General features: G+C 43.4%; 1 protein-coding gene across 1 annotated transcript in view; it reads left to right on the top strand.

Annotated features, from left to right (window-relative positions):
• LOC112248957 (sodium- and chloride-dependent glycine transporter 2-like) overlaps positions 1-23,201 on the top strand; it is a 60,382-nt gene extending 37,181 nt beyond the window's left edge. Inside the window, exons 12-16 of the mRNA XM_024418432.2 lie at positions 2,361-2,492; positions 5,037-5,136; positions 7,430-7,530; positions 19,453-19,620; positions 22,268-23,201. Coding sequence (XP_024274200.2) covers positions 2,361-2,492; positions 5,037-5,136; positions 7,430-7,530; positions 19,453-19,620; positions 22,268-22,423 — 657 coding nt within the window. The 3' untranslated portion in view covers positions 22,424-23,201. The remainder of the gene's footprint in view (positions 1-2,360; positions 2,493-5,036; positions 5,137-7,429; positions 7,531-19,452; positions 19,621-22,267) is intronic.
• The last annotated feature ends 3,048 nt before the right edge of the window (positions 23,202-26,249 follow it).

Genomic DNA, 26,249 nt, shown 5'->3' with positions numbered 1-26,249 from the left:
CACGACTGTTGAAGGAAGAGGACCAAGGTGCAGCGTGGTGAGTGTACATATTCCTTTATTTTAGAAAAGACGCTGAACAAAACAATAAACACTACAAAACAAACCGTGACGCTAAAGGCTACGTGCCATAAACAAAGTCAACTTCCCACAAAGACAGGTGGGAAAAGGGCTACCTAAGTATGGTTTTCAATCAGAGACAACGATAGACAGCTGTCCCTGATTGAGAACCCTACCTGGCCAAAACATAGAAATACAAATAATAGAACACAGAATACCCACCCCAAATCACACCCTGACCAAACCAAATAGAGACATAAAAAAGGATCTCTAAGGTCAGGGCGTGACAAGTAGCAAGCTAACAAAGTTTACTTCCAGTTCCCCTTCTCATATTTGTGCTCCCTCAGAGAATGAACAGTCGCCCAAGCGATTTCTTTGGACTAATCAAAAATTACTTTGGAAAACCACATTACTCCGCCTCCTAAAGTGCCACTGTACACATAATTGCTGGTTTTAGCAGTACTAAAAAGTCAGGGCAGGCCAGCGCAGGGCTCATGATTGGAGTATTCATTGCGGTGTGTAATGCAGTGTCGCCTAGTTTGTTTTACACCATCCCAGCGGGGCAAAATACTCCGGGCTGATACAAAATCGTTCGGGGCTCTAGTGACGTCAATGGTGTGTGTGTGTACGTGCGTGTGTCATCGCTTGGCAGTAAGTGGCTGGGGATACTGTATTGATGAGAATTTTGGGGGGGTGCTCATGAGGTTGTCGAGAAGCAGTGAAGTGGCAGATAGCTCAGTCCCATTGGGCTTCTCTCTCTCTCTCACACGTGCTCTCTCTCTCTCTCAAATTCTCTCTCACACGTGCTCTCTCTCTCTCTCACACACGTGCTCTCTCTCTCTCACACGTGCTCTCTCTCTCTCACACGTGCTCTCTCACACGTGCTCTCTCTCTCTCTCTCTCTCTCTCACGTGCTATCAAATCAAATCAAATCAAATTTATTTATATAGCCCTTCGTACATCAGCTGATATCTCAAAGTGCTGTACAGAAACCCAGCCTAAAACCCCAAACAGCAAGCAATGCAGGTGTAGAAGCACGGTGGCTAGGAAAAACTCCCTAGAAAGGCCAAAACCTAGGAAGAAACCTAGAGAGGAACCAGGCTATGTGGGGTGGCCAGTCCTCTTCTGGCTGTGCCGGGTGGAGATTATTACAGAACATTGTCAAGATGTTCAAATGTTCATAAATGACCAGCATGGTCGTATAATAATAAGGCAGAACAGTTGAAACTGGAGCAGCAGCACGGCCAGGTGGATTGGGGACAGCAAGGAGTCATCATGTCAGGTAGTCCTGGGGCATGGTTCTAGGGCTCAGGTCCTCAGAGAGAGAGAAAGAAAGAGAGAAGGAGAGAATTAGAGAACGCACACTTAGATTCACACAGGACACCGAATAGGACAGGAGAAGTACTCCAGATATAACATACTGACCCTAGCCCCCCGACACATAAACTACTGCAGCATAAATACTGGAGGCTGAGACAGGAGGGGTCAGGAGACACTGTGGCCCCATCCGAGGACACCCCCAGACAGGGCCAAACAGGAAGGATATAACCCCACCCACTTTGCCAAAGCACAGCCCCCACACCACCACTCTCTCTCTCTCACACGTGCTCTCTCTCTTTCTCACACATGCTCTCTCTCTCTCTTTCTCACACGTGCTCTCTCTCTCTCTCTCTCTCTCTCTCTCACACGTGCTCTTTCTCTCTCTCTCTCACACACGTTCTCTCTCTCTCTCTCACACGTGCTCTCTCTCTCACACGTGCTCTCTCTCTCTCTCACACGTGCTCTCTCTCTCTCTCTCTCTCTCACACGTGCTCTCTCTCACACATGCTCTCTCTCACACATGCTCTCTCTCTCTCTCTGCTTGATCTGTGTATTCATCCTTTCTTTTCTCTGCACTTGTCTTCTGGCCTCTTGGCCCCTCTTGTCACTTTCTTCTGCTCCCACTCTTGTCTCATTGGTGTCTCTTTTAAACAGGTGTTATTTCTCAATCTCTGTTATCTTTCTTCCCTCTCGGCTCCCTTTGTCCACAGATACTGTATCTCCTGTGTGATTGTAATGACTCTCTCTCCCTCACTGTCATTGACTTTCACTGTTGTCTCGCCTCTCTTCCTTGACTTTCCTCTCTTATCGGCCCTCTCTCACATTTGTCTTTCCCCTATCTCCCCTCTGCCCTCTCCCTTTTTTTCTTTCCTCTCCTGTCCTCCCTTGCTGCTGTCTCCCCTCTTTTCTCTTATCTCTCCTCTGTTCCCTCTTTCCTCTCTCCCTCCTCTCCTCTCTTACCTCGCTCTTCTCCTTTGTCACAGTTTGCCACCATTGAGACCATAGTGACGTCGGTGTCAGACGAGTTCCCCCAGTACCTGAGAAAGAACAAGCCTCTGTTCACACTCATCTGTTGTGCATGTTTCTTCTTCCTGGGATTCCCTATGGTCACAGAGGTACAGAGCACCACTCACACAAACAAACACTCACACACACACACAAACGCAGACATGCAGGAATTACACACACACGTACATACAGTGGGGAGAACAAGTATTTGATACACTGCCGATTTTGCAGGTTTTCCTACTTACAAAGCATGTAGAGTTCTGTAATTTTTGTCATAGGTACACTTTAACTGTGAGAGACGGAATCTAAAACAAAAATCCAGAAAATTACATTGTGTGATTTTTAAGTAATTAATTTGCATTTTATTGCATGACATATGTATTTGATCACCTACCAACCAATAAGAATTCCGGCTCTCACAGACCTGTTAGTTTTTCTTTAAGAATCCCTCCTGTTCTCCACTCATTACCTGTATTAACTGCACCTGTTTGAACTCGTTACCTGTATAAAAGACACCTGTCCACACACTCAATCAGACAGACTCCAACCTCTCCACAATGGCCAAGACCAGAGAGGGTGTACGGACATCAGGGATACAATTGTAGACCTGCACAAGGCTGGGATGGGCTACAGGACAATAGGCAAGCAGCTTGGTGAGAAGGCAACAACTGTTGGCGCAATTATTTGAAAATGGAAGAAGTTCAAGATGACGGTCAATCACTCTCGGTCTGGGGCTCCATGCAAGATCTCACCTCATGGGGCATCAATGGTCATGAGGAAGGTGAGGGATCAGCCCAGAACTACACGGCAGGACCTGATCAATGACCTGAGAGAGCTGGGACCACAGTCTCAAAGAAAACCATTAGTAACACACTAAGCCATCATGGATTAAAATCCTGCAGCGCATGCAAGGTCCCACTGCTCAAGCCAACGCATGTTCAGGCTCGTCTGAAGTTTGCCAATGACCATCTGGATGATCCAGAGGAATGGGAGAAGGTCATGTGGTCTGATGAGACAAAAATAGAGCTTTTTGGTCTAAACTCCACTCGCCGTGTTTGGAGGAAGAAGAAGGATGAGTACAACCTCAAGAACACCATCCCAACCATGAAGCATGGAGGTGGAAACATCATTCTTTGGGGATGCTTTTCTGCAAAGGGGACAGGACGACTGCAACGTATTGAGGGTAGGATGGATGGGGTCATTTATCGCGAAATCTTGGCCAACAACCTCCTTCCCTCAGTAAGAGCATTGAAGATGGGTCGTGGCTGGGTCTTCCAGCATGACAACGACCCGAAACACACAGCCAGGGCAACTAAGGAGTGGCTCCGTAAGAAGCATTTCAAGGTCCTGGAGTGGCCTAGCCAGTCTCCAGACCTGAACCCAATAGAAAATCTTTGGAGGGAGCTGAAAGTCCATATTGCCCAGCGACAGCCCCGAAACCTGAAGGATCTGGAGAAGGTATGTATGGAGGAGTGGGCCACAATCCCTGCTGCAGTGTGTGCAAACCTGGTCAAGAACTACAGGAAACGTCTGATCTCTGTAATTGCAAACAAAGGTTTCTGTACCAATGTTAAGTTCTGCTTTTCTGATGTATCAAATACTTATGTCATGCAATAAAATGCAAATGAATTACTTAAAAATCATACAATGTGATTTTCTGGATTTTTATTTTAAATTCCGTCTCTCACAGTTGAAGTGTACATATGATTAAAATTACAGACCTTTACATGCTTTGTAAGTAGGAAAACCTGCAAAATCGGCAGTGTATCAAATACTTGTTCTCCCCACTGTACATGCTAGCACACACACAAACGAGCATTCACGTATGCGGGCACACGCACGCATAAAACGAAGATGTATTGATTGCGTATGTCTTCACACCCCAGAGTTAATACTTGGTGAAGGCACCTTTGGCAACAAAGTTTGAATATTGCTGTCCATCAATGATTCCCAACCAAATGTATTGACTTTGAGCAATTCTGACATTTCTGATATATGTTGCCCTAAGAGTTGGTGCAATCTTATTCAAAATTATTCACAGTTATTGCTGCCAAAGCTGATGCCACCAAGGGTGTGTGAAGACATACTCAATCAAGACATGTTTTTATTTTTATTAATTGAGAAGATTTTCTATAATTTTCACAATTGTAGACAATGTGGAACAGGTTGTGTAGCTAAATAAGTTGGAAAAAACATCTAATTTAATTTTAGGGCAGTTGAAGGTGAACTGCAAGGGGTGTGTAGACTTTCATTAGGCACTGTATGTGCAGCCACACACACACACACACACACACACATTGTATTTTTATTTGATTTATTTAACCTTTAACTAAGCAAGAACAAATTCTTATTTACAATGTGGCCTACCAAAAGGCCTCCTACGTGGACAGGGCTGGGATTAAAAATAAAAATATAGGACAAAAAACACACCACAACAAGAGTTTACTGAAATATGCGTTCCAAATAGCAACCTATTCCCTATATAGTGCACTACTTTTTACCTGGGTGCCATTTCGTAGGGAATAGGGTGGCATTTCAGATGTAAGCCAGTGATGACACTGGCTATGCATCACTGGTTTACGTGTGTGTGTGTTTCTGTGTGTGTGTACGATTGTGTGTGTACGATTTTTGCGTTCCTGTGTGTTTAACAGAATGGGATGTACATGCTCCAGTTGGTGGACACATACGCTGCCTCTTACTCTCTGGTAATCATTGCCATCTGTGAGCTGATCGGAATCTCCTACTTCTATGGTGAGTAGTAGAATAAAAGTTACTTTTGACCTTTTGTTTACCTGACTATACTCTCTGATAGCTCCGAAGTTACTCTTCGGGCGCAGATCTAGGATCAGCTTACCCTCCCTAAATCCTAACTGTGGTCCTGTGTGGCTCAGTCGGTATAGCATGGCGCTTGCAACGCCAAGTGCTGTGGGTTTGATTCCTGCTGGGGCCACCCATATGAAAAATTGATGCACTCATGACTAAGCCGCTTTGGATAAAAGCATCTGCTAAATGGCATATACAATTATTAATATTATTCTAAACATTATGAAAAAGAATGCAAAACTGCATTCAGATCATTGTCTCGGGGGGCAAATTCATCCTACTCTTATCTCACTTTATCAAGTCAGAATCAGAAAATCCTCATAGCCATTCAACATTGTCTTGGCTAAACAACACAAACACAGAAAGCACAAGTACAGTATGAAACAGGACTTCTAGTCTGTGGTGCTTAGGTTGTTAAACCACGGTGGCTGTTTTCAAATCAAATCAGGGAGGTGTTAAACAATTAAAGTTTTAATGTATTTACCTGCAAATGAACACCTCTCTAGTCTCACAGATCTGTTACCTGTTTTTTGGTTACATGGTCTATGAAAAAACAAGATAATGAGTAGGTCTTGATCTGTTTTTTGTGTGTTTTTATCAAAAAATTAATTTCACATATAAAAGAAGACTTAAAAAAAAAAGGTTTTGTCTGTGTAAATGGGCTATAAGAGGCTCCAGACCAGGTACCTAGATTGCCCTTAAGCACAGATCTAGGTTCAGCTTAATCCTTAAATCCTTGTCCTAACTGTTGTGATTAAAAACACCAAACAGACCTTAGATCAGTGTCTAGGGGCAACTTTATCCCTCTCCGACAGGGGCTTGAGCACTTCTCATTCTGACCACTAGATGTCTGTGTTACCATTCTAATGGACCAATGATCAGGTCAATTGGTAAACTCTGGTTTACCACCCAAAATATCCCTATACAACATCTATTTGCACCTCTACCGGATGGAAACTACAAGTGTAATGGCTGCGCTCAATACAATGGCACTTACAAATGTAGATCCTTCAAACACCCCCAAACAGGGAAACTGATCCCAATCAAAGGTGTTACCACATGCTCCACTAAGGCAGTTATTTATCTTATAATTTGTCCCTGTGGTAAAAATGATGTGGGTGAAGCAAAGCGTAAATTAAAAGTATGAATCTCGGAGCATCGTAGCACCATTAGGTGCAAAAACACAACTTACCCAGTTGTGGCCCACTTTTTGGAAGCGAACTACTCAATTTCGTCACTACATTATATCGGCATCGAACATGTCACCCTCCCTAGGAGAGGGGGTGACCTCAACAATTTATTGTTCAAATGAGAGGTTGCCTGGATCTTTAATTAAAGACCCTTTCTCGCTTCTGTGTCAACGTAGACTTTGATCTGAAGCCATTTTTGTGATTATTGTGATTTTCTTTTGTAGGCCTATGTAGCCAAATTGTATCTATTATTGTATGCTATCCGTTCATGCTTTTGTATGTTCTTCTTATATCTGAGAATTAACCATTGATAACAGGCCACACCCGGCCATGATTACAGACACCTGTGTGTGTTCTCTGACACTTTATAAACTAGTGACCCGCAGTGTTTGTCATTATACCCTGACGAAGACAGCTTGTCTGTTGAAACGTTGTTTATTAGGTTATTAGGTTATTCAATTATTGCATCTGAGCTCCTAGAGTGTGCGGCTCTCCTTTTCTTTTTCAAGTGCTCTACTCCGCTAGCCAGCAGCTCGCCTAAACAGGTGTTTTTTTTTCCACTTCCAGGTCTGAAGTAGACCTGTGAGTATATGGAACATACTGTACTCCAAATTGTCACACCATCAGCAGAGGTGGTTCCAGTGAAATTATTGTGTGGCTTGTGACTCATCTCTTGCTAAATTTGTCGGTCAATACGCTGACAACAATTGTGACAACCGTCAAGCCACATTTTTTTGAAGGATAATAAATGCCCTGGGTTCTCCCTGGGAATGGATGTGCCTTGTAGGGGGCCAGTGTGGAGCTCTCTTGTCTGTAGCTCTGGGTGAATCTGGCTCACACTCTGTGTGCATCCCAAATAGTACCCTATTCCCTACATAGTGCATTACTTTTGACCAGAAGCATATACAGATAGGGAATAGGGTTCCATTTTGGATGGATGTTTTTTTCTGTCAGGTTGTCTCTACTCCCCTCACCTGAGCAGTCGATTTGACTGACTCTCCCTCTTTCTGTCTTTATTCCCCTCTTCCTAGGCCTGCAGAGGTTCTGCGAGGACATTGAAATGATGATTGGCTTCCAACCAAACCGCTTCTGGAGAATCTGCTGGGCCTTTGTGACTCCTACCATTCTGACTGTACGTGTGTGTCTGAACTATACGGAATGGGGTTTAGATATTCACATGCACGCTAGCATGCACACTCACTCACATAGAGACACAGATACATGCGCACACACACACACAATGTGTTTCCCCTTTCACTGCAGCCTTTTTCAAATTTAGGGGCCAACATCGATTTGCAGCAGCGAGTGTTTACCAAGAAAGGGAAGAAAGCAAAAATTGTTTTCCCCGACTGAAACGGAAATTGTTTTCCTCACTTTTCACCGTTATAACACAGGTTGTTTGTGCTATTTGAAATGCAGCACTCATATAGCCTACATAATGTTGTCATAACTGTGACATAACAGATGCAATGGAGGCTGGTGACTTGAACAGTGTAGGAGGAAGGGAGATGACAAACCGTGTTTGAAAAATTGTCAAAGACAAATTATTTTAACCTAAAACGTTTAATAAAAACATTTACAGTAAAATATTATGGGGAATGGAAATGAGGGCTACTTACACAGTGTTGGGAAGGGATCACAGCAGTGATTGAATGAGGGTATGAGGCATGAGTTGAGATGTTCAGAGGCTTGACTTCAGTGCAGGACAGAGGTTGAAGTGTTCAGAGACTTCAGTACAGAACAGGCTGATCATGTATGCATATTCGAGAAGAGCTCAACTCTTCCACTGAGGGCAGGACAGGATTTGACAGGGAAGAAATAAACAATAACACAACACATTTAAGCAAGCAGTTCAATTATTGAGGTACAGTATATGTGTAATAATACAATTGTGTTAGTTGCTGGTCTACTATGGTATTTACCCAAACATCTACTTACACCGTGTTGGGATGGGATCACAGCAGAGATTGAATGAGGCCAACAAAAAAACTGGGGGCCAGAGTTTTTCCTTATCTGGTGACCTAACCAGGTAAAACCCCTGACCCTATAGGGTAAGACAGTGATGAATCACTGTTAAGGCTTTGAAAAACTGTAAAAACTCCTGGCCCTGGGGAGGATTAAAACCCTGTCAAACTGCAGGAACCTTGCACTTGTTCATATGAATTATTTTTTGACTAGACTAAACGATGGGGTTTCCTCTACACAGAGACAGCTGATGGACAATAGAACTCACAGGGCTGAGCATGCTTTATGCTTGTTTGCATCATGTAGGCCCAATTAAAAATGTACTCACAGCCTGTGTCATCACTATTGTGATAATTCATTAATTCTAGCTAATACTGTTGTATTGAAAAGGTCTCGGCACCCTAGCGAGCCCGTTGGACTATAAACCAAAATTGATCACATTCACATTTTCTCCTGACACAAAAAATGGACTATAACATTACCAATTTGTTTACCCTGACCAGATGGACAAGGAGCATAGGCTGTATGCACTTGCTTTTTTTATTAGCCTACTTAAAAATGGTCTAGTTTTTCATCCCATACAGCATGTCAAATCACAAATGTTTAGGTGTAGCTTAGGCTATATGTAAAGAGTTTTTGCTTGCATCTATCGGGAGTTAAGATGTGTTATCACATTTGCTAAATAAATACCAGAGGAAAGTGGAAAGCAGACTTGAGCGTGAGTTGTAATCTCACTTTTAATGGATGATGCGATGGAAGCTCATTCAGAATTGATTTTGACATCCCAGAGAAGACAGTAGAAACTTCCATATGCTCAGCAAATAAAGCATTGTAATGTGCAATTACCTCTGCAAACTCCCTGTAGTTGCCCTTTTTACCGGAACTTTCACTCTCATCGTGCCCCTAAGTAAAAGCCAACTCTTGCATGCCTAAAAATGCAGTACTATCGATAAGCTAATTGAGAACATCCCTGTTTTTTCTTACCTTCTCGTTGTGTTGCGCAGTTTGAATATGCAGAGCTTGAATCTGATGTGTCGACAAAAAAATCACTACATTGTCATTAGCAATTCCAGCAGAGAAAACTGCACTCTGGTAGCTAGCTAGCTACTTGCCATTGAAGTTAGCAAGGCAAATTTAAATAAATGACTATAACGCAACACAAAAATAACAATCTAACACCAAGAAAACAATATATAATATACCGCCTCCATCTCCTGTAGTTTGAAGAAACTACTTTGAATTTAATAATATCTAGGGATGTGCATCCTTGCCTTTTAAGGCGATTCGTTACGTATCTAAATGCACAAACGATACCTTTAAGTTTGAAGAGATTCGATTGTATTAGAGGAATGAATCAATGAGATTGATTCGCTCTCTGCAGCCGATATGAGTAAGACCTTTAAACAGGTCAAGCGTTCATAGCGACGTCGCTTTTTGATCCTTCGATGTCAACTCTTCCTATCATTGTGAAGCAGAATTCACCAAGCGTTGGATTGTTCACCCACTAATAGGGAATGTGAGCTGGGATTAGACCGTCGTGAGACAGGTTAGTTCACAAGGCCGCATGGCCAGACGGATTACCAGGACGTGTACTGCGAGCATGCGCTGACCAACTGGCAAGTGTCTTCCCTGACATTTTCAACCTCTCCCTGTTGAGTCTGTAATACCAACATGTTTTAAGCAGACCACCATAGTCCCTGTGTCTAAGAACACTAAGGCAACCTTCCTAAATACCTACCGACCCATAGCACGCACGTCTGTAGCCATGGAGTGCTTTGAAAGGCTGGTCATGGCTCACATCAACACCATTATCCCAGAAACCCTAGACCCACTTCAATTTGCATACCGCGCTAACAGATCAACAGATGATGCCATCTCTATTGTACTCCACACTGCCCTTTCCCACCTGGACAAAAGGAACACCTACGTGAGAATGCTATTCGTTGACTACAGCTCAGCGTTCAACACCTATAGTGCCCTCAAAGCTCGTCAATAAGCTAAGGACTAAAAACCTCCTTCTGCAACTGGATCCTGGACTTCCTGACGGGTGGCCCCCAGCTGGTAAGGGTAGGTAACAACACATCCGCCACGCTGATCCTCAACACGTGGGCCCCTAAGGGTGTGTGCTTAGTCCCCTCCTGTATTCCCTGTTCACTCATGACCACATGGCGAGGCACGACTCCAACACCATCATTAAGTCTGGGCCACTCAAGGACATTCAGATACTTGTCCTGAAGCCACTCCTGCGTTGTCTTGGCTGTGTGCTTAGGGTCATTGTCCTGTTGGAAGGTGAACATTCGCTGGAGTCTGAGGTCCTGATCGCTCTGGAGCAGGTTTTCATCAAGGATCTTTTTGTACTTTGCTCCGTTCATCTTTCCCTCGATCCTGATTAGTCTCCCAGCCCCTGCCGCTGAAAAACATCCCCACAGCATGATGCTGTCACCACCATGCTACACCGTAGGGACGGTTGTCACGAATCCTTCCGAAGATGGTGCCTCTTCCTGTTCGGGCGGCACTCTGCGCTCGTCGTCGCCGGCCTACTAGCTGCTACCGATCCCCTTTTCTGTTTCATTTAGTGTTCTCTGATTAGTTGCACCTGTTTCTTGTTTATGTTTTGGTTTTGGGCTATTTAAACCCAGTAGGCCCACCGGCTTTTGTGCGGGCTTGTTTTTTTGTATTTGGTGTGTGTTATTTTGTGGATTTTATTTTCCCGAACCGTTTCGTCCTGTTGGTTTTGGACTGGGTCTTTTATCGCCCGTGTGTGTAGCGTTGACCGATACTCTGTTGTTTTGGGAGTAAATATATCTCCACTTATCCGCTACCCTGCTCTCTGTGCCTGACTCCTCCACCCACCTCTTCTAGAAGTCCTTACAACGGTTCCAGGTTTCCTCCAGATGTGACGCTTGGCATTCAAGCCAAAGAGTTCAATCTTTTAAAAATGTATTTATTTTTATTTAACCTTTATTTAGCCAGGTAGGCCAGTTGAGAACAAGTTCTCATTTACAACTGCGACCTGGCCAAGATAAAGAAAGGCAGTGCAACAAAACAACAACACAGAGTTACACCTAAACAAATGTACAGTCAATAACACAATAGAAAAATCAATGTACAGTGTGTGCAAATGTAGAAGAGTAGGGAGGTAATGCAATAAATAGGCCATAGAGGTAAAATAATTACAATTTAGCATTAACACTGAGGTGATGGATGTGCAAGTAGAGATACTGGGGTGCAAAAGAGCAAAAGGATAAATAACAATATGGGGATGAGGTAGTTGGGTGTGCTATTTACAGATTGGCTGTGTAAAGGTACAGTGATCGGAAAGCTGCTCTGACAGCGGATGCTTAAAGTTAGAGAGGGAGATATAAGACTCAAGCTTCAGTGATTTTTGCAATTCGTTCCAGTCATTGGCAGCAGAAAACTGGAAGGAAAGATGGCCAAAGGAAGTGTTGGCTTTGGGGATGACCAGTAACATATGCCTGCTGGAGTGCGTGCTATGGGTGGGTGTTGCTATGGTGACCAGTGAGCTGAGATAAGGCGGGGCTTTACCTAGCAAATGTTTATAGACGACCTGTGGGTTTGGTGACGAATATGTAGCGAGGGCCAGCCAACGAGAGCATACATTTCGCAGTGGTGGGTAGTATATGGGGCTTTGGTGACAAAACGGATGGCACTGTGATAGACTACATCCAGTTTGCTGAGTAGTGTTGGAGGCTATTTTGTAAATGACATCGCAGAAGTCAAGGATTGGTAGGATAGTCAGTTTTACGAGGGTATGTTGGGCAGCATGAATGAAGGAGGCTTTGTTGTGAAATAGGAAGCCGATTCTAGATTTAATTTAGGATTGGAGAGGCTTAATGTGAGTCTGGAAGGAGAGTTTACAATCTAACCGGAGACCTAGGTATTTGTAGTTGTCCACATATTATAAGTCGGAACCGTCCAGAGTAGTTAAGCTTGTCGGGCGGGTGGGTGCAGTCAGCAATCATTTGACGGGCATGCATTTAGTTTTAATAGCATTTAAAAGCAGTTGGAGGCCACGGAAGGAGTGTTGTATGGCATTGAAGCTCGTTTCGAGGTTTGTTAACACAGTGTCCAAAGAAGGGCCAGATGTATACAGAATTGGGTCGTCTGCGAAGAGGTGGATTAGAGAATCACCAGCAGCAAGAGCAACATCATTGATATATACAGAGTCGGCCCGAGAATTGAACCCTGTGGCACCCCCATAGAGACTGCCAGATGGCCGGACAACAGGCCCTCCGATTTGACACACTGAACTCTATCTGAGAAGTAGTTGGTGAACCAGGCGAGGCAGTCGTTTGAGAAACCAAGGCTATTGAGTCAGCCGATAAGAATGCGGTGATTGACAGAGCCGAAAGTCTTGGCCAGGTCGATAAAGACGGCTGCACAGTACTGTCTTTTATCGATGGCGGTTATGAAGTCATTTAGGACCTTGAGCGTAGCTGAGGTGCACCCATGACCAGCTCGGAAACCAGATTGCATAGTGGAGAAGGTAGGGTGGGATTCGAAATGGTCGGTGATCTGTTTGTTAACTTGGCTGCCAAAGATTTTAGAGAGGCAGGGCAGGATGGATGTAGGTCTATAACAGTTTGGGTCTAGAGTGTCTCCCCCTTTAAAGAAAGGGATGACCGTGGCAGCTTTCCAATCTTTGGGGATCTCAGATGATACGAAAGAGAATGAACAGACTAGTAATAGGGGTTGCAACAATTTTGGCTGATAGTTTTAGAAAGAGAGGGTCCAGATTTTGCAGCTCTTTCAGAACATCAGCTGTCTGTATTTGCGTGAAGGAGAAGCGGGGGGGATCTTGGGCAAGTTGCTGCAGGGGGTGCTGAGCTGTTTGTCGGGGTAGGGGTAGCCAGGTGATAAGCATGGCCAGCCATAGAAAAGTGATTATTGAAATAATCGATTATCGTAGATTTATCGGTGGTGGCAGTGTTTCCTAGCCTCAGTGCAGTGGGCATCTGGGAGGAGGTGCTCTTATTCTCCATGGACATTAGTGTCGCATAACCTTTTGGAATTAGTGCTACAGGATGCAAATTTCTCGTTGAAAAAGCTAGCCTTAGCTTTCCTTACTGACTGAGTATATTGGTTCCTGACTTCCCTGAAAGTCTGCTAAGAATGTTTTTGTGCTGGTCAAGGGCAGTCTGTGGTGAACCATGGGCTATATCTGTTCTTAGTTCTACATTTTTGGAATGGGGCATGCTTATTTAAGAATGTGAGGAATTTCCATTTAAAACACAACCAGGCATCCTCTACTGACGGGATTTTGGTCAATATCCTTCCAGAATATCTAGGCCAGGTTGATTCGATAGACCTGCTCACTGAAGTGTTTTAGGGAGCGTTTGACAGTGATGAGGGGTGGTCGTTTGACCGTGGACCCATTACGTACACAGGCAATGAGGCAGTGATCGCTGAGATCCTGGTGAAGACAGTAGAGTTGTATTTAGAGGGCAATTTGGTCAGGATGATATCTAAGAGGGTGCCCATGGTTACGGATTTAGGGTTGTACCTGGTAGTTTCCTTGATCATTTGTGTGAGATTGAGGGCATCTAGCTTAGATTGTAAAACGGCCGGGGTGTTAATCATGTCCCAGTTTAAGTCATGTCCAGAGCACAGCTGGGGGCTGAAGGGGATCTATAACAAGTGGCAATGGTGAAAGACTTGTTTCTGGATAGGTGGATTTTTTAAAGTAGAAGCTCAAATTGTTTGGGCACAGACCTGGATAGTATGACAGAACTCTGCAGGCTATCTCTGCAGTAGATTGCAACTCCGCCCCCTTTGACAGTTCTATCTTGTCGAAGATGTTTTAGTTAGGGATGGAAATTTCAGGATTTTTGGTGGCCTTCCTAAGCCATGAATCAGACATGGTTAGGACATCAGGGTTGGCGGAGTGTGCTAAAGCAGTGAATAAAAAAACTTAGGGAGGAGGCGCCTAATGTTAACATGCATGAAACAGTCGAGGTAAACATAGGCATTGAGTGATGATGAGAGAGGTTTTGTCTCTAGAGGCACCAGTTAAGCCAGGTGAGGTCACTGCATGTGTGGGGGGTTGAACAAAAGGGCTATCTAAGGCATATTGGGCAGAGCTGGGGGCTCTACAGTGAAATAAGACAATCACTAACCAAAACAGCAATAGACAAGGCATATTGACAATAGGGAGAGGCATGTGTAGCCAAGTGATCAAAGGGTCCAATGAGTAGCACTAGATGAATCAGGGAACCAATTCAGTAGTCGCTACTACGCTAGCTGGAGACATGGCAATTCAGACAGCTAGTGGGCCGGGGCTAGCAGATGGGCCTCTGGCGATGTCGCAACGGAAGAGCCTGTTGAAACCACCTCGGACAGTTACGTCGACAGAACAGTCGTGATGGATCGGCTCCGTGTCGGCAGTAAAGGGTCCAGGTCAATTGGCAAAAGAGTTATTGTAGCCCAAGAACTGGCTGGTGGACGTCCTTGGCTAGCCGCTCCAAGCTAACTGGTGCTTGCTTCTTGACAGAGACCTATCCTGGAGTAGCCACTCGGATAGCAGCTAGCTAGCTGTGATTATCCGGTGTAAAGGTTCAGTGCTTGCGGTAGGAATCCAGAGATGTGGTAGAGAAAAAGCACTCCGATATGCTCTGGGTTGATATCGCGCTGTGCAGACTGGCAGGAATTCACCGGGCTGAGGCTGGCTGATGTCCGAGTTAATGGTGAGGACCGCTAGCAGTGGCTAACTGACTACTAGCTAGTAGCTAGTTAGCTGAATAGCTCCTGATGGGGGTTCCAGTTCTAAAGTATAAAAATAGCAGATCCGTACCACATTGGGTGAGGCGGGTTGCAGGAGAGTATATTCAGTCCGTAAGGTGGAAAGTGAGATTAAAATATATACGAAATATATACGAAGAAAACGATATATACACGGGACAGGACGGGACAAGACAAAACACACGTCCGACTGCTATGCCATCTTGGAATAATATGAATCTTGGTTTCATCAGACCAGAGAATCTTCTCATGGTCTGAGAGGCTTTTAGATGCCTTTTGGCAAACTCCAAGTGGGCTGTCATGTGCCTTTTACTGAGGAGTGGCTTCTGTCTGGCCACTCTACCATAAAGGCCTTATTGGTGGAGTGCTGCAGTGATTGTTGTCCTTCTGGAAGGTTCTCTCATCTCCACAGAGGAACTCTGGAGCTCTGTCAGAGTGACCATCGGGTTCTAGGTCAGCTACCTGACCAATGCCCTTCTCCCCCTATTGCTCCGTTTGCCGTGGCGGCCAGCTCTAGGAAGAGTCTGAGTGATTCCAAACTTCATCCATTTAAGATTGATGGAGGCCACTGTGTTCTTGGGGACCGTCAATGCTGCAGACATTTTTTGGTGGTCAATGGAAACAGGATGCACCTGAGCTCAATTTCGAGTCTCATAGCAAATGTTCTGAATACTTACAGAGGCAAGAAAAGGTATGTGACCATTTGGAATAACCTGGATTTCTGCATAAATTGGTCATCAAATTTCATCTGATCTTCATCTAAGTCACAAAATAAGACAAACATAGTGTGCTTAATTAAACAAATAACACACACATTATTGTATTTTTCTTGTCTATATTGAATACATAATTTAAACATTCACAGTGTAGGTTGGAAAAAGTATGTGAATCCCTAGGCTAATGACTTCTCCAAAAGCTAATTGGAGTCAGCTAACCTGGAGTCCAATCAATGAGATGAGATTGGAGATGTTGGTTAGGGCTGCCTTGCCCTATAAAAAACACTAACAGAATGTGAGTTTGCTATTCACAAGAAGCATTGCCTGATGTGAACCATGCCTCGAACCAAAATGATCTCAGAAGACCGAAGATTAAAAATTGTTGACTTGCATAGAGCAGGAAAGGTTTACAGTATCTCTAAAAGCCTTGATGTTCATTAGTGCAAGGTAAGACAAATTGTCTATAAATGGAGAAAGTTCAGCACTGTTGCTACTCTCCCTAGGAGTGGCCATCCTGAAAAGATGACGACAAGAGCACACCGCAGAATACTCAATGAGGTTAAGAAGAATCCGTGTGAGCTGAAGAATGTCAGCTAAAGAATGACAGAAATCTCTGGAACATGGTAACATCTCTGTTGACAAGTCTACGATTCGTAAAACACTTAACAAAAATGTTATTCATGGGAGGACACCACGGAAGAAGCCCCTGCTGTCCAAAAAAACATTGCTGCACGTCTGAAGTTTGCAAAAGTGCACCTGGATGTTCCACAGTGCTACTGGCAAAATATTCGGTGGACAAATGAAACTACAGTTGAGTTGTTTGGAAGGAACACACAACATTATGTGTGGAGAAAAAAAGGCACACCACACCAACATCACAACTATGGTGGAGGGAGCATCATGGTTTGGGGCTACTTTGATATCTCAGGGCCTGGATAGCTCACTATCATCTACGGAAAAATGAATTCCCAAGTTTATCAAGACATTTTGCAGGAGAATGTATGGCTATCTGTCCGCCAATTGAAGCTCAACTGAAGTTGGGTGATGCAACAGGACAATGACCCAAAACATAGAAGTAAATCAACAACCGAATGGCTTCAACAGAAGAAAATACGCCTTCTGGTGTGGCCCAGTCTGAGTCCTGACCTCAACCCGATTGAGATGCTGTGGCATGACCTCGAGAGCAGTTCACACCAGACATCCAAAGACTATTGCTGAACTGAAACAGTTTTGTGAAGAGGAAGAGGTCCAAAATTCCTCCTGACCATTGTGCAGGTCTGATCCGCAACTACAGAAAACAGCCTTGTCTAGTTTGGTTGCTGCCAAAGAAGGGTCAACCAGTTATTGAATGCAAGGGTTCACATACTTTTTCCACCCTGCACTGTGAATATTTACACGGTGTGTTCAATAAAGACATTAAAACGTATAATTGTTTATGTTATTAGTTTAAGCAGACTGTGTTTGTCTATTGTTGTGACCTAGATGAAGATCGGATCAAATTGTATGACCAATTTATGCAGAAATCCAGGTATTTCCAAAGGGTTCACAAACTTTTTCTTCCCACTGTATGTAAATAAGGTATTTCTGTTTTTTATGTTTAATACATTTGGAAAAATGTATAAAAAACTGTTTTTGCTTTGTCATTAATTGGTATTGTGTGTAGATTGTTGAGGAAAAAAAGGAATTTAATATATCCTAGAGTAATGCTGTAATGTAACAAAATGTGGACAAAGTTAAGGGGTCTGGACACTTTTTTGAATGCACAGTATATTCATTGGCAATGTCATAGCACATTTTTAAAGATAAATATTGATTAGATATTAGCAAAACTCTTTTAATCTGGTATAATGACAAGAAGGTGATGGTGATTTCAGATCAAAAGTGGTCTGATAGTGGGGCGGTAGATGCCCACTAGTCTCCCTTATGGCTCAGCTCAGGTGACTACATATACAGTACTATACCATAGACATAGCTTTGGATTTCACCCCCGTCACAAAATCAATTTATTTAGACCATTTGGACGTGCTCCTCCTCCCATTTCGACCATGCAGTGCTGCTCATGAAAAAGTGATTCCTTTCCTCAATTCCTGTCCTCGTTATAAAAATGAAAAACTGGTTGTTTAAAGCAAAACTAACAAACTATTGCTGATGGTGAACCTGAACGATCAAATTAAAATCTAATGTAAGCCCCGATCGGCAGGTAGGCTTTAGCCAGATGAGTTAGGCTACTTTTATTCCGGTAAAACACAATTTTCAAGCGCTGTCAAATTACATTGGTTGTCACTCAACTTTTAAAGCCTTATATTGCACAAGGCATTTCACAAGCATTTGAATGCTGAAGATCAGAAATAGGCCTCCTACCTCTCGTTGGTCAACATGCTGAACAGTGTGCAGTTTGACTTGACTAGAGGTTCTTCGGCATGATTAATTACTTAGTTTTAACAAAAGATGTGAGGTATTTTTTCGGAAGGTAGGAAGAAAATAATATGAGCAAGCTATTTTTGTGAATTAACATTTGAATCGATTTTCTGACCCATGCATGATACATTATTTTTTTTTTTACCCCTTTTTCTCCCCGATTTCGTGGTATCCAATTGTTTAGTAGCTACTATCTTGTCTCATCGCTACAACTCCCGTACGGGCTCGGGAGAGACGAAGGTTGAAAGTCATGCGTCCTCCGATACACAACCCAACCAAGCCGCACTGCTTCTTAACACAGCACCATCCAACCTGGAAGCCAGCCGCACCAATGTGTCGGAGTAAACACCGTGCACCTGGCAACCTTGGTTAGCGTGCACTGCGCCCGACCCACCACAGGAGTCTCTGGTGTGCGATGAGACAAGGATTTCCCTACCGGCCAAACCCTCCCTAACCCGGACGACGCTAGGCCAATTGTGCATCGCCCCACGGACCTCCTGGTCGCGGCCGGTTATGACAGAGCCTGGGTGCAAACCGGAACCCATTTTGATCGGTTTGGGTTCCTGTGTACCACTCATATCTTAAACATTAGAACTGGGGCCGATGCATATTGGTGAATCGCTCAGCCAGGTCAGCCGTGGCTGTTGCGGATAGGCAGAAGCATCTGCCTCGGATTCCGAAGGTTGCAAGTTCGAATTCAGTGATATGAAGTTGTTTTTGAGATTTTTGTTTTAAGCCTCATCCCAGAGTTAATGCCTAACCTTAAGATTTTGGAGTTAATGGCTAAACTTAACCTTAAACACTTTGAAATTTGAAGTTTGCAACTACCTCGAAATTTGTCGTTTGAGAAACATGGATGAACGTTAAATTCTGACGTGAGACTGTAAGGGGCAGTGGAATCGCTACATCCCTAATAATATCCTACAGATGCTCCTCCTCTTCCTTCTTCTTTCTCCTCTCCTCCCCTTTCCCCCCTTCACCCCTTACCCTCACCATCTAACCCTCCTGGTCCTTCCTTTTTTAAAATCTCTTAATCCTCTTCCGGTTTTTGATCATCCTAATCTTCCACCTCCTCCTTCACTTCCTCGTCTCCCCCTCATCTCACCCATTCTCTCTCTTCTGTCCTCCTCCTCCACCTCCTCTCCCCTCCTCTCCTAATCCTCCTCTCTTCTCCCTTTTCTCCTCTCTCCCTGCAGGGTATCCTGGGGCTGAGTCTGTACCAGTGGAAGGTGATGACCTATGAGGACTACACCTACCCCACCTGGTCCATGGTGATGGGCTGGCTGATGGTGTTGTGTTCTGTCATCTGGATCCCAATCATGTTTGTCATCAAAATGCACTTGGCCCCAGGAAGCTTTACAGAGGTATGTATGGGACACAATACCACGCACACATGTTTGTAAGCCTGTTTGTATGTCCCATAAATACATTTCAGATCTTTTCAGATCTGCTCCTTTTTCTTAGTCACCCATTGAAATGTCCTGGGGTAAGGAATGTTTTTTGGACTGTAAATATTTTTGTGTTTTTAGCACATGTAAGCAATATTTACGTTTGTCTGTTGCATACAGAAGTTAGTTTTTTGGTATTTAATACATGTTTGATACATTAATACATGTTACCGGTTTGATATTGCCTGTGCTGTTGACAGTCCGTAACTCTGAGGGTCATATCTTTGAGGTTCTACTGTAGTATTGTTGTATATAGAAATAATCCAAACAATAACTGACTTAACTGACTTGCCTAGTTAAATAAGGGTAAAATAAAAAATTCGGAAAATAAACAGACCCATTCTGTTTTTCCACATTTTGTTAAGTTACAGCCTTATTTTAAAATGGTTTAAATTACAAGAAATCTCATCAATCTACACACAATACAGAATAATGACAAAGCAAAAATTCTAATTGTAATTTTTGCAAAATTATTTAAAAAAATAACAAACAGAAATTCTTTATTTACATAAGTAGCGGCAGGGTAGCCTAGTGGTTAGAGCGTTGGACTAGTAACCGGAAGGTTGCAAGTTCAAACCCCTGAGCTGACAAGGTACAAATCTGTCGTTCTGCCCCTGAACAGGCAGTTAACCCACTGTTCCTAGGCCGTCATTGAAAATAAGAATTTGTTCTTAACTGACTTGCCTAGTTAAATAAAGGTAAAATATATATATATATTTTTTAAAGTATTCAGGCCCTTTGCTATGAGACTCGAAATTGAGCTCAGGTGCATCCTGTTTCCAATGATCATCCTTGAGACGTTTCTCAACTTGATTTGGAGTCCACCTGTGGTAAATTCAATTGATTGGAAAGGATTTGGACCTGTCTATGTAAGGCCTATTTAAATAAAGGTTAAATAAATAAATAAAAAATAATATATGGCCCATTTGGAGTTTGCCAAATGGCACCTAAAGGAGTCTCAGCCCATGAGAAACAAGATTCTCTGGTCTGATGAAACCAAGATTGAACTCTTTGGCCTCAATGCCAAGTGTCACATCTGGAGGAAACCTGGCACCAGTGCTACGGTGAAGCATGGTGGTGGCAACATCATGCTGTGGGGATGTTTTTCTGTGGCAGGGACTGGGTGACTAGTCAGGATTGAGGGAAGGATGAAAGGAGAAAAGTACAGAGAGACCCTTGATGATAACCTGCTCCAGAGCACTCAGGACCTCCAACTGGGGCGAAGGTTCATCTTCCAATAGGGAAGGGTGGATATCTAGTCAGTTGTACAACTGAATGCATTCAACTGAAATGCATTCAACCCCTCTGAATCAGAGGTGCGGGGGCCTGTCTTAGTCGACATCCACGTCACAAAGGACAACGACCCGAAGCACACAGCCAAGACAACACAGGAGTGGCTTCAGGACAAGTCTCTGAATGTCCTTGAGTGTCCAGCCGGAGCCCGGACTTGAACCCAAATTAACATCTTTGGAGAGACCTGAAAATAGCTGTGCAGCGATGCTCCCCATCCAACCTGACAGAGCTTGAGAGGATCTGCAGAGAAGAATGGGAGACACTCCCCAAATACAGGTGTGCCAAGCTTGTAGCGTCATACCCAAAAAGATTTGAGGCTGTAATCGCTGCCAAAGGCGCTTCAACAAAGTACTGGGTAAAGGGTCTGAGTACTTATGTAAATGTGACATTTCAGTTTTAGTTTTATTTGTTTGTGCAAAAATGTATAAAAACCTGTTTTTGCTTTGCATTATGGGGTATTGTATGAGGGGGGAAAAAAACTACAAATGAATCAATTTTAGTATAAGGCTGTAACATAACAAAATGTGGAAAAAGTCAAAGGGTATTAATTAATACTTTGTGAATGCACTGTATGTTTTCCCCCTGTGAACTAAGTACTATCACGTCAAACATACAAGCGCAATGAGCTCTTTAGTACAACATATGGCAGAGTTATCAGGGCTGATATTTCACTTTACTGCATGTTAGAAAATGGATCTCGGACATCAAACACTTCTGTGTGTGTCCCAAATAGCACCCTATTCCCTATATAGTGCAGTGCTTTTGACCAGAGCCCTATGGGCAGTAAAGTGAAATTTCAGCCTTGGTCCTCTGATAGCTGGCGGCGGATCGGCACAGAAAACACAGACAAGTAGCAGTCCTCGAAACTGTGCTTGATGAAGTCCCCTACATCACACATTAATCAAAGTGTTTGAGATTTGTATGCGTGCGTGTGTATGCAACTGTACTTACATACAGGAAGTTTTGGCATAATTGCCTTAGTCAAAGCCTTAATATAGCTACAGTGTCTGGCTAAATTATTATTGAGCACATATGCTGTATATGCAATCAATATATACTATAAAGGTTTGATGTGAATTTCAAAGTTACAGACATTTCAATGTTACGAACGACTACCATTCCTGACATTTTCATATCTCTCAGGACAGTCCTACTGTCATCTATTGTTCCCAACTCTCCCCTTGGCCTTCCGCAACTCAAGTTGATTGATACTATTCTATTCTATTTTAACACAACTGTGTGACTCCCCCCACTTCCCCCCCCTCCACAGCGTCTGAAGCTGGTGTGTTCCCCTCAGCCCGATTGGGGTCCCTTCCTGGCCAAGCACAGAGGGGAGCGCTACAAGAACATGATGGATCCCCACGGATCCAACTCCCTGGGCCTCAAACTGCCCCCCAAAGATTTCCAGCTGGGTGCCTACCAGTAGCAGCCTCCACTACAACCACCACCGCCACTTCAGCAGGGGCACCAGGGGAGAGAGAGAGCAGCAGCCTACCACTGCCCTCTCCCACACCTGTTCCTCTTTTTTCCTGTTCTCCACTCTACTTCATCTCTCCTGTTTCCTTCCTCTTTCCCATCAATGTGGGTGAGAGAAAAGCAAGCCAACACATCACCTGGTTCTCCTGTTCACCTCCCCTGCTCCCTTCTACACTCTATAGCAAAGTGGGGCTGCCCTCCTCTACAACATTGCTTTCTCTGGCAGGCACCCATGCTATACCCTGCCCTTTCTCTCCTTAACCCCTGACCTGAGAATGGTCTGTCCTCTGCCTCCTGCCCATGCACAGCCATTACGCCAGAACCCTTTCTTACTGAGGGGATCTCTATTCCAAGAGAAAAATGTACCGTGTCACAATATTGCAATGGCAATATTCGACTGCTCATGACAAAAAAATCAAATCAAATTTTATTTGTCACATGCTTCGTTAACAACAGGTGAAGACTAACAGTGAAATGCTTACTTACGGGTCCTTTTCCAACAATGAAGAGTTAAAGATACATTTAAAAAATAAAATAGTGACAGAAGGAATAGATACACAGGGATTAACGAATAACAATAATGGAGTAAAAATAACATGGTACTGGTACTCCCTGTATATAGCAGAGTCGATGTGCAGGGGTACGAGGTAATTGAGGTAGATTTGTATATATAGGTAAGGGTATAAAGTGGCTGTGTGTGTGTGACTGTGTGTGTGGCGTCAGTATGTGTGTGTTTGTGTGTGTGTGTGTGTGTGTGTGTGTGTGTGTGTGTGTGTGTGTGTGTGTGTGTGTGTGTGTGTGTGTGTGTGTGTGTGTGTGGGTGCCAGTGTAAGTATGTGTGAGTGTGTGGGTAGAGTCCAGTGTGTGCTCATAGAGTCAGTACAAGAGAGTTAGTGCAAAAAAGGGGCAATGCAGGTAGTTCGGGTAGCCATTTGATTTAGGTATTTAGAGGTCTTGTTTATCAGTCTTATGGCTTGGGGGTAGAAGCTGTTCAGGGTCTTATTGGTTCCAGACTTGGTGCACTGGTACCGCTAGCTGTGTGGAAGCAGAGAGAACAGTCTATGGTTTGGATGGAGTTTTTGACTATTTTTTGATCCTTCCACTGACAACGCCTGGTGTAGAGGTCCTGGATGGCAGGGAGGGAGTTCGACCCCAGTGATGTACTGGGCCAAACTGACCACCCTCTGTAGCGCCTTGCGGTCAGACGCCTTGCAGTTGCCGTACCAAGCGGAGGTGCAGCTTGTCAAGATGCAGCTGTTGAACTTTATGAGGATCTGAGGGCCCATGCCAAATCTTTTCAGCCTCCTGAGGGGGAAGAGGTGCTGTCGTGCCCTCTTCACAACTGTGTGGGTGTATGTGGACCATGTTAGTTCCTTAGTGATGTGCACACAGAGGAACTTGAAGCTCTCGAACCACTCCACTACATCTGGACTAGTCCCTATGGAGGTGTGTGTGCATGTGTGTGTGCATGCGTGCGTGTGTGTGTGTGATTGTTTTATTCTTGTATCTATGTGTATAGTGATAATGGAAAATCCTCCACAAACAAAAAGGCACAAAAAATCTAATTGACGGACTGAGGAATATTGGTATTCATCAGACTCTGATATATGGGACATTATGATATATATATATTCATTCTTTTTTTAATGAAATAGGCAATACAAGTAAAATCAACTGCCTAGAAAGTATGCAGTATGGTTCATTTTCATAGATGATATTTGTTCCTGTCAAACTATATACACATTAAATATGAGTATATATATATATATATAGGAGCAACTTATATATATATATATATATATATATATATATATACACACTCCTATTTAAAGTGCAGGCTCCTTTGCTTTAGCTGAATAAATGAAGTTACCTGCAAGATAAGGAAATGCCTATCGCTAATTACTTTAACTATAAACACTTTAGTCTCTACTATATCTAAAAAAAATGTATCGGTAATCAATTTAGCACATTAATACAGTCGTGTAGTCGATCCTTTCTTTAGTAGCTTAAGATATGCAAAACGGCCATGTGAAATTGTAGTGATTCTTCTCAGTGTTTAGAATAGTCCAATGGTCTTTGTGTGCATAACAATTAAACCAACTATTTATTGCTGTAGACATGTGTTGTGATCTAGTCATGGCAACTATGGAATCTCCCTCTTTCCTCATACGCAACTTCTGTAGGGTAACACACACACACATATATATATATATATATATATATATATATATATATATACACAAGAGAGAATGTGTATTGCTCCAGATGTTTTTTCCTGTATTGCTCCAGATGTTTTTTCCTTGCCGGCTGTGTAAGCTGTATCTTGTACACCTTTTAAAAAGAGATGTGTGTTGACTTAGTGCGTGCTAGTGTTGTCACATCCCCACAGTGTTAGGAGCAACTTGTAGATATGTGTGTAGGTAGTGTATAGAATATGGCCTTTTTCCCCCTGGAACTGTACTTATCTTATTATATGTGGTAGAGCTCTGGGGCTGGGCACTCTATTCCCTATGAAGTGCAATACTTTTGAATAAGTGAGTGAGTCCTATGACCATTCAAAAGTACTGCACAAAATGGGGTGTCATTTGAGATTTGTACTTTGCCATTTTTAGATGTGTACTTCGTCATCCTCTTTGTTTTCATGAAACAGGGTGTCAGGTATACTCGATTCCAGGTCTGCCTACTTTTGTAGATGTATAATTAACAACAGCATTCTACATGGAAGAAATAGACAGTAGAACTTCCACAACTTCTACCTTAATAGGGGAGACATAGAAAGAAAAAAAACAAAATCCTTCAAAATGAGCCTGTTCTCTCTTTTTTGCGCACTATTATAAAATCATGAGGAATTCTAGCTCAGTAGGGCATCAAGGAATGTCTTGGTCAAATCGCACTGCACTGACCAAAATGTATCTTTACCTATGGCACTGGAGTTGAATGAGAGATGGTTGGCACATAATTTCCCTTATAAATCTTGTTAAATACTCTTCTTTATTGACAGAATTGGCCCATAACAGTTACATGTCTTACCTAGAACCCTAAGAAAATTGGAACAGTGTCTGCTTCCCTAATGGCAACCTTATACAACTTTTGACCAGGGCCCATACTGTAGGAGTCCAAGTAGTGCACTATATACGGAACAAGTTGCCATTTGGGACACATCCAGAAAGTGTAGGGGTCAAGACTTCAATCTGACAGTGACAACACACGACTACCTGCCAGCCTGCCGCAAGCTATCCAGAGGGCCAGTAAGCAAATTGACTGGCCACTAAGGTTGCTTTTCATATTACACGTCAGGCAACCAATCTGCCTTGCTTTCTGTCCAATTACCAACGTGACTGGGGATGCGTTCTTTAAAAAGCAATTAGACACGATTTCTTTTCCCGCGTTCACAGGAAGTTGGATGTGTAATTTCTGTTGAATGTAAACATGCCTGGATTAAAACAGCTGTGTTTAGATGGCTGGGTCTTTTAACGCTGCAGGCGTGTGTTCTTCGAGTGGGGCCGAATGTAGTTAATTGGAAGCTGTGGATATATGGGAAGCAATAAGACAAGTGTGCCAGTGAGATTCGAGTCAGACGAGTGAGTCTAGGCAAGGCCCATGCTGTTTAATTACTGTGAAATTAAAAGCAACATGGGCTGCTAATTGTCTAGAAAGGTACAGGTCTCTAAAAGGGGAAAAAAACATTCAACACGAAAACCCTATTTCTGAAGTAGCTTGTCTGTTGTAGCCTACAAATGTTGCTTTGCGTTGATATGTAATGCATCTTATCTCCC

Source organism: Oncorhynchus tshawytscha, linkage group LG04 (genome assembly GCF_018296145.1).
Source record: "Oncorhynchus tshawytscha isolate Ot180627B linkage group LG04, Otsh_v2.0, whole genome shotgun sequence".
Classification (NCBI taxonomy): Eukaryota; Metazoa; Chordata; class Actinopteri; order Salmoniformes; family Salmonidae; genus Oncorhynchus; species Oncorhynchus tshawytscha.
The sequence above is the reverse complement of the archived record's forward strand: the minus strand, read 5'-3'. Positions and strand labels throughout refer to the sequence as shown.